The sequence below is a fragment of the Vidua chalybeata genome, chromosome 19 (assembly GCF_026979565.1).
Source record: "Vidua chalybeata isolate OUT-0048 chromosome 19, bVidCha1 merged haplotype, whole genome shotgun sequence".
In the NCBI taxonomy this organism is placed as follows: Eukaryota; Metazoa; Chordata; class Aves; order Passeriformes; family Viduidae; genus Vidua; species Vidua chalybeata.
The window spans coordinates 4,297,252-4,310,700 of NC_071548.1; the positions used below are offsets into that span (position 1 = coordinate 4,297,252).

At 58.1% G+C, this 13,449-nt stretch overlaps 1 protein-coding gene across 1 annotated transcript; it reads left to right on the plus strand.

Annotated features, from left to right (window-relative positions):
• The first annotated feature begins 3,533 nt into the window (after nt 1-3,533).
• ST6GALNAC2 (ST6 N-acetylgalactosaminide alpha-2,6-sialyltransferase 2) lies at nt 3,534-13,040 on the plus strand. Its single transcript, XM_053960498.1, has 10 exons — nt 3,534-3,816; nt 8,320-8,412; nt 8,532-8,589; nt 9,198-9,372; nt 10,103-10,268; nt 10,354-10,492; nt 10,657-10,760; nt 10,912-10,995; nt 11,555-11,654; nt 11,850-13,040. The coding sequence occupies exons 1-10, from the start codon at nt 3,692-3,694 to the stop codon at nt 12,015-12,017; spliced, it is 1,212 nt and encodes a 403-aa protein (XP_053816473.1). The 5' UTR covers nt 3,534-3,691; the 3' UTR covers nt 12,018-13,040.
• The last annotated feature ends 409 nt before the right edge of the window (nt 13,041-13,449 follow it).

Sequence of the window (13,449 nt, forward strand, 5' to 3'; positions counted from 1 at the left end):
GCCTCTGACATCATTGATTCCAACCTTTGACTGAACACCCCCTTGTCAACTAGACCATGGCACTGAGTGCCACATCCAGCCTTTCCTTAAACACCTTCAGGGACAGTGATTCCACTGCCTCCCTGGGCAGCCCATTCCAATGCCTGACAACCCTTTCTGAGAAGAAATTCCTCCTAATGTCCAACCTAGACCTCCCCTGGCACAGGACTATGTCCTCTCATCCTGTCACTGGTTGCCAGGGAGAAGAGACTGATCCCCAGCTGGCTACACCCTCCTGTCAGGGACTTGTAGAGAGTGATAAAGCCTCCTTTTCTCCAGGCTAAACAACTCCAGCTCCCTCAGCTTCTCCTCATTTGTGTTCCATACCCTTCACCAGCTTTGTTGCCCTTCTCTGAGCAGTTTTGCTGCACCCCCGGTCCCCTTTCCCCTCTGCAGCCTGGGGGTGTGGGCAGAAGGGCAGAGCACAGCCCTGAGCCTCTCTGGTCCTGCAGCCAGCGCCCTGCTGTCACCCCCATCTCCAGGCATCCTCCGCGTGGTCACTTCTCCTTTGGTTGTAGTAACACCTGCAAATCCACCACAAAGCCCAGCAGAGAGTGTCAGGGAGCACCCTCAGCGGGCGCCGTGCCTGACCCCGTTTGCCCCAGGCAGGGAGCCTGGCGAGGGGAGCTGTGGCCGAGCTGCTCCCGCTGCCCTCCCCGCCCCAGCAGGCAGGGGCCGTGCGTCAGCCTCCCGGGACATCTGCTGATGAATTTTTCATGCTGCCATGGCCGTGCCTCCGCAGGCAGCCATATGGCCCCGCGTTCTCGGGGGGTGACACAGCCACCCGCTCCGGCGGCCAGGCTCTGCTTTTCAGGGACCTGCTCTATGAGCAGGCTTTTGGCACTTTCTTAAATGCACCTCTGACCCGTGCTGAATGAATTTGGATGTATAAATCCTCCAGGAGATTTTTGGAGATCTCATTCTCCCACCTGCACGGTTCATCATAGCAAAGACCACGACATTTTCCTCCACCAACCTGTGGCTGGCAGCCAGCTGGTGCAAAATATGTTTATTCTCCTCTTGTGCTCTCTAGCCACGGGGAGGGACTGGGTTCGGTTTCCAAGAAGTAATCACTGGGATAAAAAGCCCAGGCTAAAAATGATACTTGCTGGTTTCCATTGTAATTTCTTTTATATTCTTTTTCTAATCTTTATTTGGCAACTACCATCATAAAAGGTTTTTCACACTTATTTAACTTCTAAATTAAGCACCACTTAATTTTGGGGCATAGTCCAAAATGCATTGTAGCACAAAACAAGTAGAGCAGATGAAGAACTGTGCATTTCATTTTCACCCCGCTGAAAATAAAACCAACAGTAGAAAACCATCTATCATGGAAACAGTGACATGTGAAGCAACCAGCTCCTCCAGCCCTTGAAGCTGCCACTCCACCAGCATTTGCATGATTGGGCCATAAATGTTTCCAAATGGCAAATTCCTGACTTTCCCTAGGTCACTTCCCCTGGACCATTGGTCATCCATCTGGAGCCAAGCCTTGCTATGTCCCTTGTGACTTACTCGAGCAGTTGGTAATAATTAGCTGTGGTTAACGAAGGGCCAGAGTCAAGAGCACGTGAGCCAAGGCACCAGATCGCAGGGAGCGCATCCAGCGGCTCAGAGCGAGCAAGGCAGACCCCGAGTCACACAGGGTGGGGACAGCTCCAGGCTGGGGGACCTCTGAGCAGGACCCCAAACTCAACCATGCTCTGCTGGCTCTGAGTTTTCCAGAAAAAGCCCTGAGGGCTGGGAGCAGCTTTTAGTGGTAGAGGCAAAAAGCATCAAATCCCTCCATCGATGCATCCCCATTTCTCTGAGCTGCCTTTTGCTACTGGGGTATGTGTGACCCCCTCTTCCTGCCTGTCCTTCCACAGCTTTAGCTCCAGCTGGGTTTTGAGCTTGATTTCATCCCTGTGTGTCCAAGTGGTCATGGTCTGTCCTGTCCTTCCAGCTGTTCTCTCCTTCCCTGAGACAACCCGTGCCCAGCCAACCTTCCTGCCACAGCTCACCTGCACAGCAGCAGGGAGAGCTCCCTGCAAGTTTGCTTTGAAACCAGCCTGGCCCCTATCCCTTTGTGGTGTCCCAGATCCAGTGTCCACTCTCCCAGGGGGACAAGGTCAGCAGTGACACCACTGCTAGCCTCAGGCACAGAGCTGTTCCCATGTTCACACCACAGCCTGGCCACTTTGTGGATCCCAACATGTTGCCATCCCCACACAGCCAAAATTCCCAGAGGACCAGGGCTGGCAATGGAGGGATGTGTAGTAATGGAAGCAAGTGGAGATTGAAGCAAACTCCTGTTAAAATGTGTTTTGCTTTTATCTTCCTTTGAACCTGTCTGGGCAGGCTGGAAAGGAAGTAGGGAGCGGTTGGATCTGAGGGGATAAAGGAGTGTTGGGGAAAATGTAGGCACAGTGGGAGTCAGGGGCAGGGATAAGGTATGGGCCCAGGTTTTGGGGCTGAATAATGAAAGAGGGTATTTGTGGGGGGCTGGAGGTGTGTGACAGCCTGGAACAACACATGAGTGCTCAGGGAGCCACAGGCAAAGGGTTTGGATGGAGCAGGGCTCACCAAGTGCTTCTCCTCGAGTCTGGTGACTTCCTAAAAATCCAACCCCCCAAAATCCCTACAGTTCAACTGAAAAGGCTTGTTTGCCTGCTGAGTCCCTTCCCCCACTGCAACAAACATCTTGGTATGCATATCCTTCAGTTCACAGGCTGGTTCTTTCAGAGTTGAGCTAAAATAACACCAAGATATTCTTTCAAAAAAGAAACTGGAGCACATCCTCTCCGAAAATACCAAAATAATTCATGCAAATTTCCCCCCAAACCCATTTCTCCTTTCCTCCAACCCAAACTCTTTGTCGAGCTTGCCACAAAGCCGCGAAAGGTTTTGTTTGCTGCAAATGCAGGTGATCCATTTAGGCAGAACGTGGCCGGGGACCCGGGGGCAGCACCCCAACCGTGTCCCCCCTCCTCTTTAGTGGCAGCATCCCATCAGTGTTCCCCATTTTCCCCGACATTTGCACCCTCCTGGCGGGTTCACCGGGTGGCTGTGACTGGGTGCTGCTGTCGGGCACCCCAAGGTCCCAACTTCAGAGCCCGCAGTTTCTGAGGAGCACAAAACAAGAATAATAAGAAGAATGTCCGCGGCAGGCGCCCGCGGACATGCTCGGGGGTGGCACCGTGGGGCCGCCGGGCGTCCGTGTGGGTGCAGCCCAAACACGCACGTGTTTGAGTCGGACCAGAAAGTTACGAAAAGGGGAACCCTGCTCATGAGCCGTGCGAGGGTGGCATGAAAAGGAGGTTAAAAAAAATAAATAAAAAGAAAATCTCAGTTCCCTTCTGGTCTGGGTAAATGTTTAATCGCCAGCTCGGAGAAAAAGCAGCTCAAAAGTGCTTTTTTTCTCAGCAAGTCTGAACCAGTCAGCCTGGTGCCTCCTCCCTCCGGCTTGCACCCTCCCTCCCACCGCTCCGGAGGAATATCCCAGCCTGCTCTAAAGTGCAGCTGGGCACCCGGGGCAGGACGGAGCCAGCCCACAGCCGTGTCCGCGCCCACCGGGCTGGGAGAGCAGGGGGGCCGGGAAGTTTGTGTGCCCGGGGCTGGCTGCTGGCTCCCGCTCGCCTGCACGGCTCCAGTGGCTGAATTGCCCAGGATGGGGTCCCCTCACTGGAAAAGGCTTTGCCTTCTGCTCCTGGCAGGTTTAACATCCTCCCTGCTCCTCTACAGTCACTACCACGCTACGGTGGAGGCGCCCACCAGCCAGAGGATCATAGCCAGGTGAGGGGGCCGGGGATGGGAGAGGGGTGGGAAGCAGGGATCTGTAAATCCCGTGCGCTGGGATGGGGAGGGGAAATCGGGGTGCCGGTGTGAGCTCCTTAGGGCTGGGGATCCCAGCTCTGCCCCCGGCCGGTTTGGAAAATAGGCTGGCAGCAGGCTCTACCTCCGCCCTGAGGAGTCCTGGGCACCGGCTCCTGCCCACGGCCACCAGCCGAGCCCAGCGCTGCCCAGAGCGGGACCCCAAGGCCATGGAGGGTCTCCAAGGGTCCCTGCGTTGGGTGGAACCCCTCCAAGGGTTCAGCGCATCGCAGTGCAAAGAAACCATTGCTGAGTGCAGGGACGGCTGAGGGTGGGGATCAAACCCGCTCCGGCTGCCCGCCAGAGCCGCCGCGTGTTCCCGCCGGGCTGGTGCGGGATCGGAGCCCGCTGATTGTCCTGGGGGAGGTTTGGCCCCCATGGAGCTGCACCCTTGCAGAGGCAGGGCACGGCTGCCCGGGTCTCAGATCCCCCGGACTGCTCACACCGCTCGCGAACTCAGGGCTGCAGCGTTTTCCGAACTCCAGCAATTTGCAACTCCCCCTTTGTCTGCCTTCCCTGCATCCTCCAAAGCTCCCGAAGCCCCTTCCTGAGCCTCCCCCGTGCCCAGCGGGAGGGGATGCTGGGGTGCCCCGGGGAGCCCCGCCGAGTGCGGATGAGCGGGCGGGGGAAGGATCCCGCACAGCGCTTGGACTGCGGGACCAGCTGCCCTGTCCCCTGCGAGCATCAGGTGCTGGGCCAGGAGGGCGCTGTGGGTGTCCCCCACCTCCTCCTGGGTGCTTTTGGGTGCCATCGGTGTGACAGAGACCAACTGGAACGGGGGATGCTGTGGGGACCGGAGCCGGTCCTGCACGAGGTGAGATTTGCAGCGGGATTTGCTGAGGATGCAGCCGGCTCAGCTGCCCTGGGCTTCAGACCTTCTCTCTTCCCCAGCTGGGAGCTCTCCTTGCCCGATCCCACCGTGCCAAAGGCAGAAGTCCCCTCTCCTGCCGGGCTGGTGGATCAGGAGTATCTGCAGGAGCTCGGGCTGGCTGTTGGCTCTTTCCACCCTCGCCGTGCCGGGTGTGCAGTGATGCCAGCGGCAGCATTACCAAGAACTGCTCGGGCCAGTCACAGCTGGGGTGTGAGCAGCTCGCCACAAACAGCTTGATGTCCCCGAAAGGGGAAACTGAGGCCCATGAGGGCAGCAGAACATGCCCATGGCCCATGCTGGAGCTGGGAATGGAAAGCAGCCGTGCCCTGACACAGGGTCTATGGCCCAGCGAGAGTAGGGTGTGGAGAAAACCCACGGGATGGAAGCAGGGAGCAGGCTCCCCCCACTACATGTCGGGCTAACCCTGCCTGGACCTGCTGCAGTTCCAGGTCACCTTCCTTGGAAAGCCAGCCCAGGCTCCAGCCCCTGACAGATGGGACCAAGGGTCAGCTTGTCCAGCCCCAGCGAGGGGCCCAGGGTGAGGTAACACAGGGCTGACCTGTGCTCCAAAGGCCTCCTGGACTCTCTGACCTGTGCTCCAAAGGCCTCCTGGACTCTCCTCTTGGCTTTAATTCAACCCCTAGAGCTAAACCCAAAGCAGAGTGCTGTCTGTTTGCTTCGATTCCCTGTCTTTACAAACATGGCACTGCATGAGTGCTGCTCATCCCAACAGAGCTATGTCCCTGCAGGAATTGGTGTTGCCCTGCCGGCTGAGTCCAGAGCTGCAACTGGGCTGGCCATTTCACAAGGCTGAGGTGCCATCGCAGAGCACTCCTTTCCTGCTCTGCCAGTGGGGACAGGAGGGTCAGAGTCCTCACCTGTGGGTGCAGGTGACTCGATTTCAGCAGGAGGTTTGTGTGAGCAGTGTCTCCATGCACATGTACAGGAGGATGAAGGGCATCAGGAGGAAGCTGATCTCTGATGGATAGTGGCTGCTGCCAGCACCAGGTCACCCCAGGACTTGATCCCCACAGAAATGCCACGTCCCCCTGCAGTTCCACACAAAGCTAGTGGCCCTAGGGAAGTGGTTAAATGCCTGTTCCCTGCAGAGATGGGATGGAGGGAGTGAAATCCCCTGGGGTTCAGCTGGGCACAGCCCTGTCCCACTCCCTGCCCATCTATCTCTCCCAAACCCCACTGGTGAGCTGCTGGCTGCACTCGTGGTTTTATTCTTAGGGCAGATGGGATGAGCACAGAGCTCTGCCTGGCCTCGCTGTGCCACTCTGCTCTACACCAGGGAAAGATGCTTCTGGAGCTCAGCCCTTCAGGGTGAGATAGAGCAAGAGCGGGTCCTTGTTGCTGTTTTGGCTCCCTCAAATGTTTCTGTGGGGCCCTGGGAGTATTTGCTGAAGATAAGGCTGGAGTGTGTGCTCACAACACTCACACACAGCGTTATCTTCCGGAAATGAGGGATGGCCTTGGACCAGAAACGTCATATTTGTGAATGTCACGATGGTGAGGGAGCGCGCCCAGGCTTGGCTGGCTTTGCTGCCACCGCCAGTGCCCGGGCAGCCACAGCCACTCCTTCCTGCAGCCCCATTGTGCATCTGTGGTCCTGGGCAGGATTGTCATCTTCTGAGTCAACCAAGCAGCACGAGGTGCTTCAACACATCCTGGCAGGTGACGTCAAAGCGCTTGGCTCCCCGTCACGCCACCGAGATGCTGTCTGGTGGGGGGCCAGCTGCCCCACGCCCTTCCCAGCAGGGTTTGGGCAGCAGCAATGCTGGAGAGCTGGCTCCAGCACCCACAGCTGGCAAGCAAGTGCAGGGAGGTGCTGGCATTGATTTATCAGCTTAGCACAAAGCCTGGAAGAAATGATGAGCAGGTGCCACCCACTGTGTCCGGCCATGGGTGGGGTTGGGGCCCAGCTCCCATGGAAGGTCAGCAGGAGCCAAGCTTCCAGGCTGCCTATGCCCACCTCCCTCCATCCTGGGCACAGCCAGGCTGAGCCCCCTGGGGCTCCCACAGATCCCTGGCAGCTCAGAAAGTAGTGCAGCCCCCTGCCACTGCCCCTGCCCAGGGCTCTGCCTTGTGCTGCAGGCACTGGGTGAGCCGGGGAAGGGAAAGGGAAGAAACAGGTGCGGGAGAGCTTGGAGAGCTGGGGAGGGACTGGGTGGGCAGAAATGTGCAGAGATGGGCTTGTGAACGTGGTGGGAAGGGCTGGAGAGGTGGTGGGGCTGGGAGAGGCTGCTTGGTTGCAGCTCAAGCCTGGAAATGGAGGGTGAGGGTAACAGCCTCGGGGTGTGGTGAGGGCTGCACCTCTGTGGCCAGAAAATGGGTGGGTGGCCAACCCAGTGGCTTTGCACGCAGAGACTTCAGTGCTTCACCAGAGCCAGCTCCACTGTTAGAGCTCAGCCTGCTGCACCCTCAGCATCCCCTGCCCAGTGCTGGCAATGCTGGGATGGTGCAAGGAAGGTGCTGGGAATAAAACCTCCTTGGCGCTGCCTTTCCATCCACACCTGGGGCGATGCTCCAGCCCCCAGTTCCAGACCCCAGGCAGGGTGGTGGGCTGTCCCCCCATGTCATGCCATGCCTCCAGAGTGGCACAGAGCAGGGTTTGGGTGGCAGATGGGTTTGGATGTGATCCTGGGCAGGGCTGTGGGTGCTGCTGGTGTTGGCAGGGGCTGTGGCAGGGACAGAAACCCAACGCCCGCTGTGCTCCTGTGCCAGGACACGTCGTGCCAGCAGGGCCAGGGGGGGTGAGGCTCCGCTCCCCACCTGCCTTTACCTGTCCCCAGGCTCCCAGGCAGAGATCCTGTAACAAGGAGCCCTTGTCTCCTCCACAATACCCCCCTTCTGGCAGCAGCACCTGCCGCCCGGGCTGGCGGCGGGGCCGGGGGCTCTGAAGGGCCTTTCTGTGTGGGGATGAATGGTTCCCCTGTTCCCCTCCGGTGGGCTCCCACCTCCTGCTTGCCTGCCCACCCCCAGCCCCAGTGCCCCCCCAGGGGCTGGGTCAGCTCAGCCTGGCCCCGTGGGGCTCAGGGCACCCCAAGTTGCTCAGGGTGGGCAGCCCCTGCTACTAATGAAGGATCAGGGCATGCCTCAGCCACCCCCATGGCAGAGGGTGTCCCATGCACCCCAAGAACCTCCAGACCCCAGTTGCTGAGTGCTTCTCCAGTAGAACAACTAAATGTGTCCTGCCAGCCTGTCCAGTTTATTCCAGCCCGGTCCTCTTTGGACTCAGGAGTGGTGGGATGGTGGGAAGACCCAGGGAGGTCTCAGCAGAATTCCCCCAAGGCTGCAGCCTGGGCTGGGTGTTGTTTTTGGTTTATGGGAGTCCTGGAGGTGGGACCCACCAGGAGATGGTGGCTGCACAAACTCTGTATTTTGTAAATCCTCGTCTCTCCACTTGCAGGTGGGCGTGGGTGGGCACAGGCAGCGGTGAAGAGATAAATGGAGGAGTCGTGGTGCTGTCCTGTAGCTCTCACAGGTGGGGGGATGTCAGGGTGCTCAGTGTCACCTCCTCAGCTGAACCCTCACTTGTCTTCTCCCAGCTTGCTGCAGCCAGGGCCACTGGTCCTGGCTCCCTCAGGGACACCGCATGGAGCCAGCAGCCGCAGGTGGGCTCTCGGAGGCAGCTGGGAGAGGTAAGGAGGGAAGATGTTCAGCCATCCTGGCAGGAACTGGGAGGCCTCTGCCCACTGTGGGCTTCCCCAGTTCCCAAGCAAGGGATTTTTAACTCTGCCATATGTTTCCCCCATCCCAGTGGGAATTCCTTCAAGCCCTCTGCCGAGCTGGAGGAGCCGGAGCCCAGCAGAAAGCAGGTAATCATTAGCACAGCACAGTAATGTCCATGGTGCCCCTCTGTGCTGGGTTTTGTTGGTTGAAGGGCTGTGTGGGGAGGCTGAGGAAGAGCAGCATCCTCTGGAAGGGGTTTACAGAGGAGCAACCTTGTCCATCCACACGAGTGATTCTCCCCAGGCCTCCGTGCTGCCATTCCCCTGTGTGGAGGCTGGAGCCAGCATCACCACCCCCATCCAACCCCGTGACTCCTGGGCCAGCAGTCCATGAAGACTTATGGGGATGGACCCAGGCCCTGAGGGGAGGCGTTACTGTTCTGTTCTCACAGAGCAGAGCCCTTTAACTGGTTGCCCACACCTGAAGGTGCTGAATCTTTCATGCCCTCGGGTGCCTCTGTAAGCCCTGGTTCTGCCAGCCCCACTGAGCTGGGTGCCAAAGACTGTTTTGCAGCACAAAACCCAGGCACGAGGCAATGCCCTGCCTGGGTGACCCAGCAGAGCATGTGATGGACAAGGAGCATTTCTGTCCCTGGGTTTGCTCTCACCTTGGTGCCTGCTGAGGGGTGGAGGTGTCACAGGGAAGGCAGACCCAGGCTGCAGACTGAGCAGGGATCCTCCTTCCTCCCTCCCAGCCCAGCCCCTGCCTCCACTCTGTAATGGCCCGAGCAAAGGCAGACCCCAAGTTTCGGGAGATCTTCCGCTTCAACACCCCCGTGCTGATGTGGGACCAGCACTTCACCCTGGAGACCTGGAACAGGTTGAAGACACGACATGTCCCCTATGGCTGGCAAGGCTTGTCCCTCGCAGGTACAGACCCAGCTGGGATGTGGGGCAGCTTGAGGGGACTGGGAGCCCAGAAGAAGGGACTGGAAATGTGGGACAGGCAAGGAGCCCTGCAGAGGAGCCAGAAACATTGACCTCTTCCCACCCCACCTCCCAGGGCACAGGGTGCGGCTCTTGCTGCATCTTGTGACATTTTCCCTGAATAAAAGCTCCAGTGTGTCCGTGATTATTGACTGGGGCTGGATGAGCTCGGACAACCAGCTCCATTGTTGTGCATGGAGATTGTTTCGCTTCCCACCCCAAACCCACTCTCTGTTTTCCCTGGCAGCTGCCAGCTTCAATCCCTGGGCTGGGAAGTGCTGGGAATGGTGAGCAGGAGAGAACCAGTGGCAGTTGCAGAGACATTGTCAGGAGGGGATGTGGCCAGCACGGGCAGCAGCATCTGCAGGGCTGGGGCTGGAGATATCTGGATGCATCCCTGTGCCTTGCACAGCCTTGGGCAGTCACTGTAGCAGGGTCAGGAGCGTGGGGAAATAAGAGGTACGAGGAGGTGACACCAAGCTGGGAGAGGGGGGCCTATCTGGTGCCCTCATATGCCACCTGCAGCCCTCTCTCCTGCACGCGGGTGGTGTGAGTTTTCTTGTGTGCTGCTCCTGGCTGTGCTGTGCCAGCTCTGTGCGTGCTGTTGCACGTGCTCACATGGGTTGGTACACACCTTCTCCCTGCTGACTGGTCACATCCTGCTCCATTCCAGTGGTGGGCAGCACCCTCCAGCTCCTCAACGCCTCGGCCAACCAGCACCTCTTCGACAGGGCTGCCTTCCCCGGGGGCTGTGTCCGCTGTGCCGTGGTGGGCAACGGTGGCATCCTCAACGGCTCGCGGCAGGGCAAGGCCATCGACAGCCACGACCTGGTCTTCAGGTGAGGGTGAATCCCAGGCAGGATGGACTCATGGGGCTGCTGGGAGATGCCAGCCCTGGACACGTGTCCTCTGCTTTTCCTGCAGGCTCAACGGTGCCGTGATCAAGGGCTTCGAGGAGGACGTCGGCACCAAGGTTTCCTTCTACGGCTTCACGGTGAACACCATGAAGAACTCCCTCATCTCCTACGAGGAGTATGGCTTCACCCAGATACCCCAGGGCAAGGTGAGACTTGAGGGCTTGTTGGGGACTTGAATCAAATTGTCCCTTCAGGCTGAGCTTGCTTCTGAGACCTTCTCCCCATCTCGGGAGCCCTCAGTCCTCGCCTGCAAGCGTAGGCCGTGTCCCTAAACCTCCCTCCAAGTGCCTTGTCTGTGTCCCTGCTGCAGGACCTGAAGTACATCTTCATCCCCTCGGATGTCCGTGACTACGTCATGCTGAAATCGGCCATCCAGGGCAGCCCAGTGCCCGAGGGCTCGGACAAGGGGGACAAGTGAGTAGCTCCCCAAGATCCTCCCAGCACCCCAATGATGCAGGCATGACTCGCCTGTCCTCACCCTACATCTGTCCCTCCTGGGATATAACCCCAGGGAGTTCCAGGACTCCCATGACAAAGTTCTGCCCTTCTCCTTACCTTGCTACAGCCCACAGAAGTATTTTGGACTGGAGACATCTGCAGAGAAGTTCAAGCTGCTGCATCCTGATTTCTTGCAGTACCTGACAGCAAGGTGAGGGTGATGAGCACTGTGGCTGCTGTCTGTCTCTGCTCCGGGCTGGGCTCAGACCACCTCCCTCCCCTCTCTGCTCGTTCCAGTACAGACCAGTAGCTGCCCAGCATCAAAGAGCAGTCCCAGTCTCCCCCAGACACTGGAACCAGCCCTGCCCTGCTGTTTGCACACAAGACAGAGGCATCTCTCCCCTGTCATTCCTGTTCACTGCAGCACAGCTCACATCCCCTCCTATGTCTCCCTGTGCTCACCTTGCTCCCATTCCCCAAAACAAATTACATTTTGTCCCAGTCTAACAGGAGCAAAGGTAGGTCCCAACGGGATGGTCTTTTCCTGCCTTTCATGAAAGCAGGTGCCCAGGCTGGGGTGGCTCCAAACAGCAGAGAGGTGCCTTTTACCTCTGAGCAAATGAGAACAGCCATCAGAGAACCCACCTGAGCCCTGTGTTTCACTCAGTGCTCCTGCCTTACTGAGCACTGGTGTCACTGGAGAGGCCTGGGTGGGTGTGGGTCTGGGGGCTGCAGGGCTGTGCCAACCCACAGCCAGCGTGTCCCGTCAGGTTCCTGCGGTCCGAGCTCCTCAACACCCAGTACGGCTCCCTGTACATGCCCAGCACCGGAGCCCTCATGCTCCTCACCGCGCTCCACACCTGCGACCAGGTAAGGGGCCACAGGGCCACTGTTCCCCTGGGGAGAAGGGAATCCCCCCCTTTGGCTGCTGTGGGGTTCTAGTGTATCCTGGTGGCTGTCCTACATGCCCCCTGTCCCTGAAGGGAGTCCACCCGAGTCCACCGAGTCCTGATGGACCACCCGAGTGAAGCCTGTCCTCTGTCTGCCCCACCTCCTTCCCCACAGGTCAGTGCCTACGGGTTCATCACGGCCAACTACGAGCAGTTCTCAGACCACTACTACGAGGTGGAGAAGAAACCTCTGGTGTTTTATGCCAACCACGACATGATGCTGGAGGCAGCGCTGTGGAGGAGCCTGCACCGCGCAGGGATCATCACCCTCTACCAGCGCTGAGGCCAGGAGGCTGCCCACAGGGGCAAGTCCAAGGACTCTTGTGGCTCTTCTCCTTTCTCCTGAGGGTCACCTTCTCCCTCCTGAGGGCTCTTCCCAGCTGGCCAGCCAGCCCACGGAGCAGGCTTGCTGCACCACAGCCAGCAGTGATGTGAGGATAACGGGGAAGCTGAAGCTGGTGGAGGAATGCTGCTTTCCTCAGGGATCAGCGTGATTGAACGTGGCCTTTGGGGCAGCCAGAAGCAGCACAGCACATGGCTGTGCCCTGCCAGCCCCATGGATGTGGCTTTGGGGCAGCAGTGGAGAACAGGAGGGGCAGGGTGATGCTGGAAGAGGATGCTGGAAAATGTCCTTCACCTTAAATGCTCATCACCATGGTGGGACCACAGCAGGCAGGATAAATCCTTGCACTGGAGCTCAGGTGACAAGAGGTGACATGTCTGGAGAACACTTCTCTCCAGAAAGACAGCAGAAAGTCACAGCTCCAGCCAGCTGTGTGTAGATGTGATCCATTCCAGAAGGATCTGTTTGCCTCCCTGGTCAGTGGCACAGACAGAAGGACAGACACAGTGGGCCCTGTCACTGTCCCCTTCTTGAGGTCTGCTGTTTTCTGGCAAGTAAGGGGCTCAAAAGCCATCAGCTACAAGGAGGGTCAAGGCAGCTCAGCCAGGACTCCAGGAACATGTCCAGGCTCTGAGCAGCCCAGAGGTGACACTGGCCTCAGCCATGTGTGTGTGGCACTGGCTTTGTCAGCCTTTTCTTGCACAGGGACTCTGTGGTGCTCTGAGAGGCAGCCCCACACCAGGTGGGTCAAAGTGATGGTCACTCTTTTAATTTCCTTCCCTAAACCCCAAGGGAGGGGAGGATCCTGAACCTTTCAGATGTCCCTCATACACCAGCACTGCTCAGGGAGACCCACCAGGAGAGGCTTCTGCAGCTGGTGGGGGCTGGAGACAGAGCAGTGTAATCCAAGACACTTTCCCACTTTGTCTAATTACATAAATGTTAAATGATTGTTTTCTTTAACATGTTTCTGTTGTTTTGATGAACTGGCTGGGGTGAGACTCCCCCCTTTACCTCCTACAGCAGAGAAGCAGTATCAGGGAGTAGAGATTTGAACTGGGGAACAGCTCCAGAGGCAGATAGGGATGGAAACCAGTTTAAATTATGGAGACTGAAGACTTAGCTCTGAGCACAGCCCTTTTCCACTTGGAATGCTATTTACTGTACGAGGTTGGTGTACAGAGATGGCAAAAGATACCCTGGCCCTGAGCCAGGGAACCTCCAAACCCCCTGAAGCTCTCAGCAGGCTGCTTCCAGCTGGTTCACAGAGGCAGGTTAGGCTCCAAGCCTGTTCCAGATGTAATCTCTAGCTTGGGGCCCATCTTGTGTTCCCACGTCTCAAGTTAACCTTTGTTCCCATCAGAGCCACCTT

What these genes read in the sequence shown, in the direction of transcription:
- ST6GALNAC2 (XM_053960498.1), top strand. Translation starts at nt 3,692, where the DNA reads ATGGGGTCCCCTCACTGGAAAAGGCTTTGCCTTCTGCTCCTGGCAGGT. An exon ending in CTCGGAGGCAGCTGGGAGAG is followed by an intron (nt 8,413 to 8,531) that starts GTAAGGAGGGAA and finishes CCCCCATCCCAG; the next exon opens with TGGGAATTCCTTCAAGCCCT. An exon ending in CGCTCCACACCTGCGACCAG is followed by an intron (nt 11,655 to 11,849) that starts GTAAGGGGCCAC and finishes CCTTCCCCACAG; the next exon opens with GTCAGTGCCTACGGGTTCAT.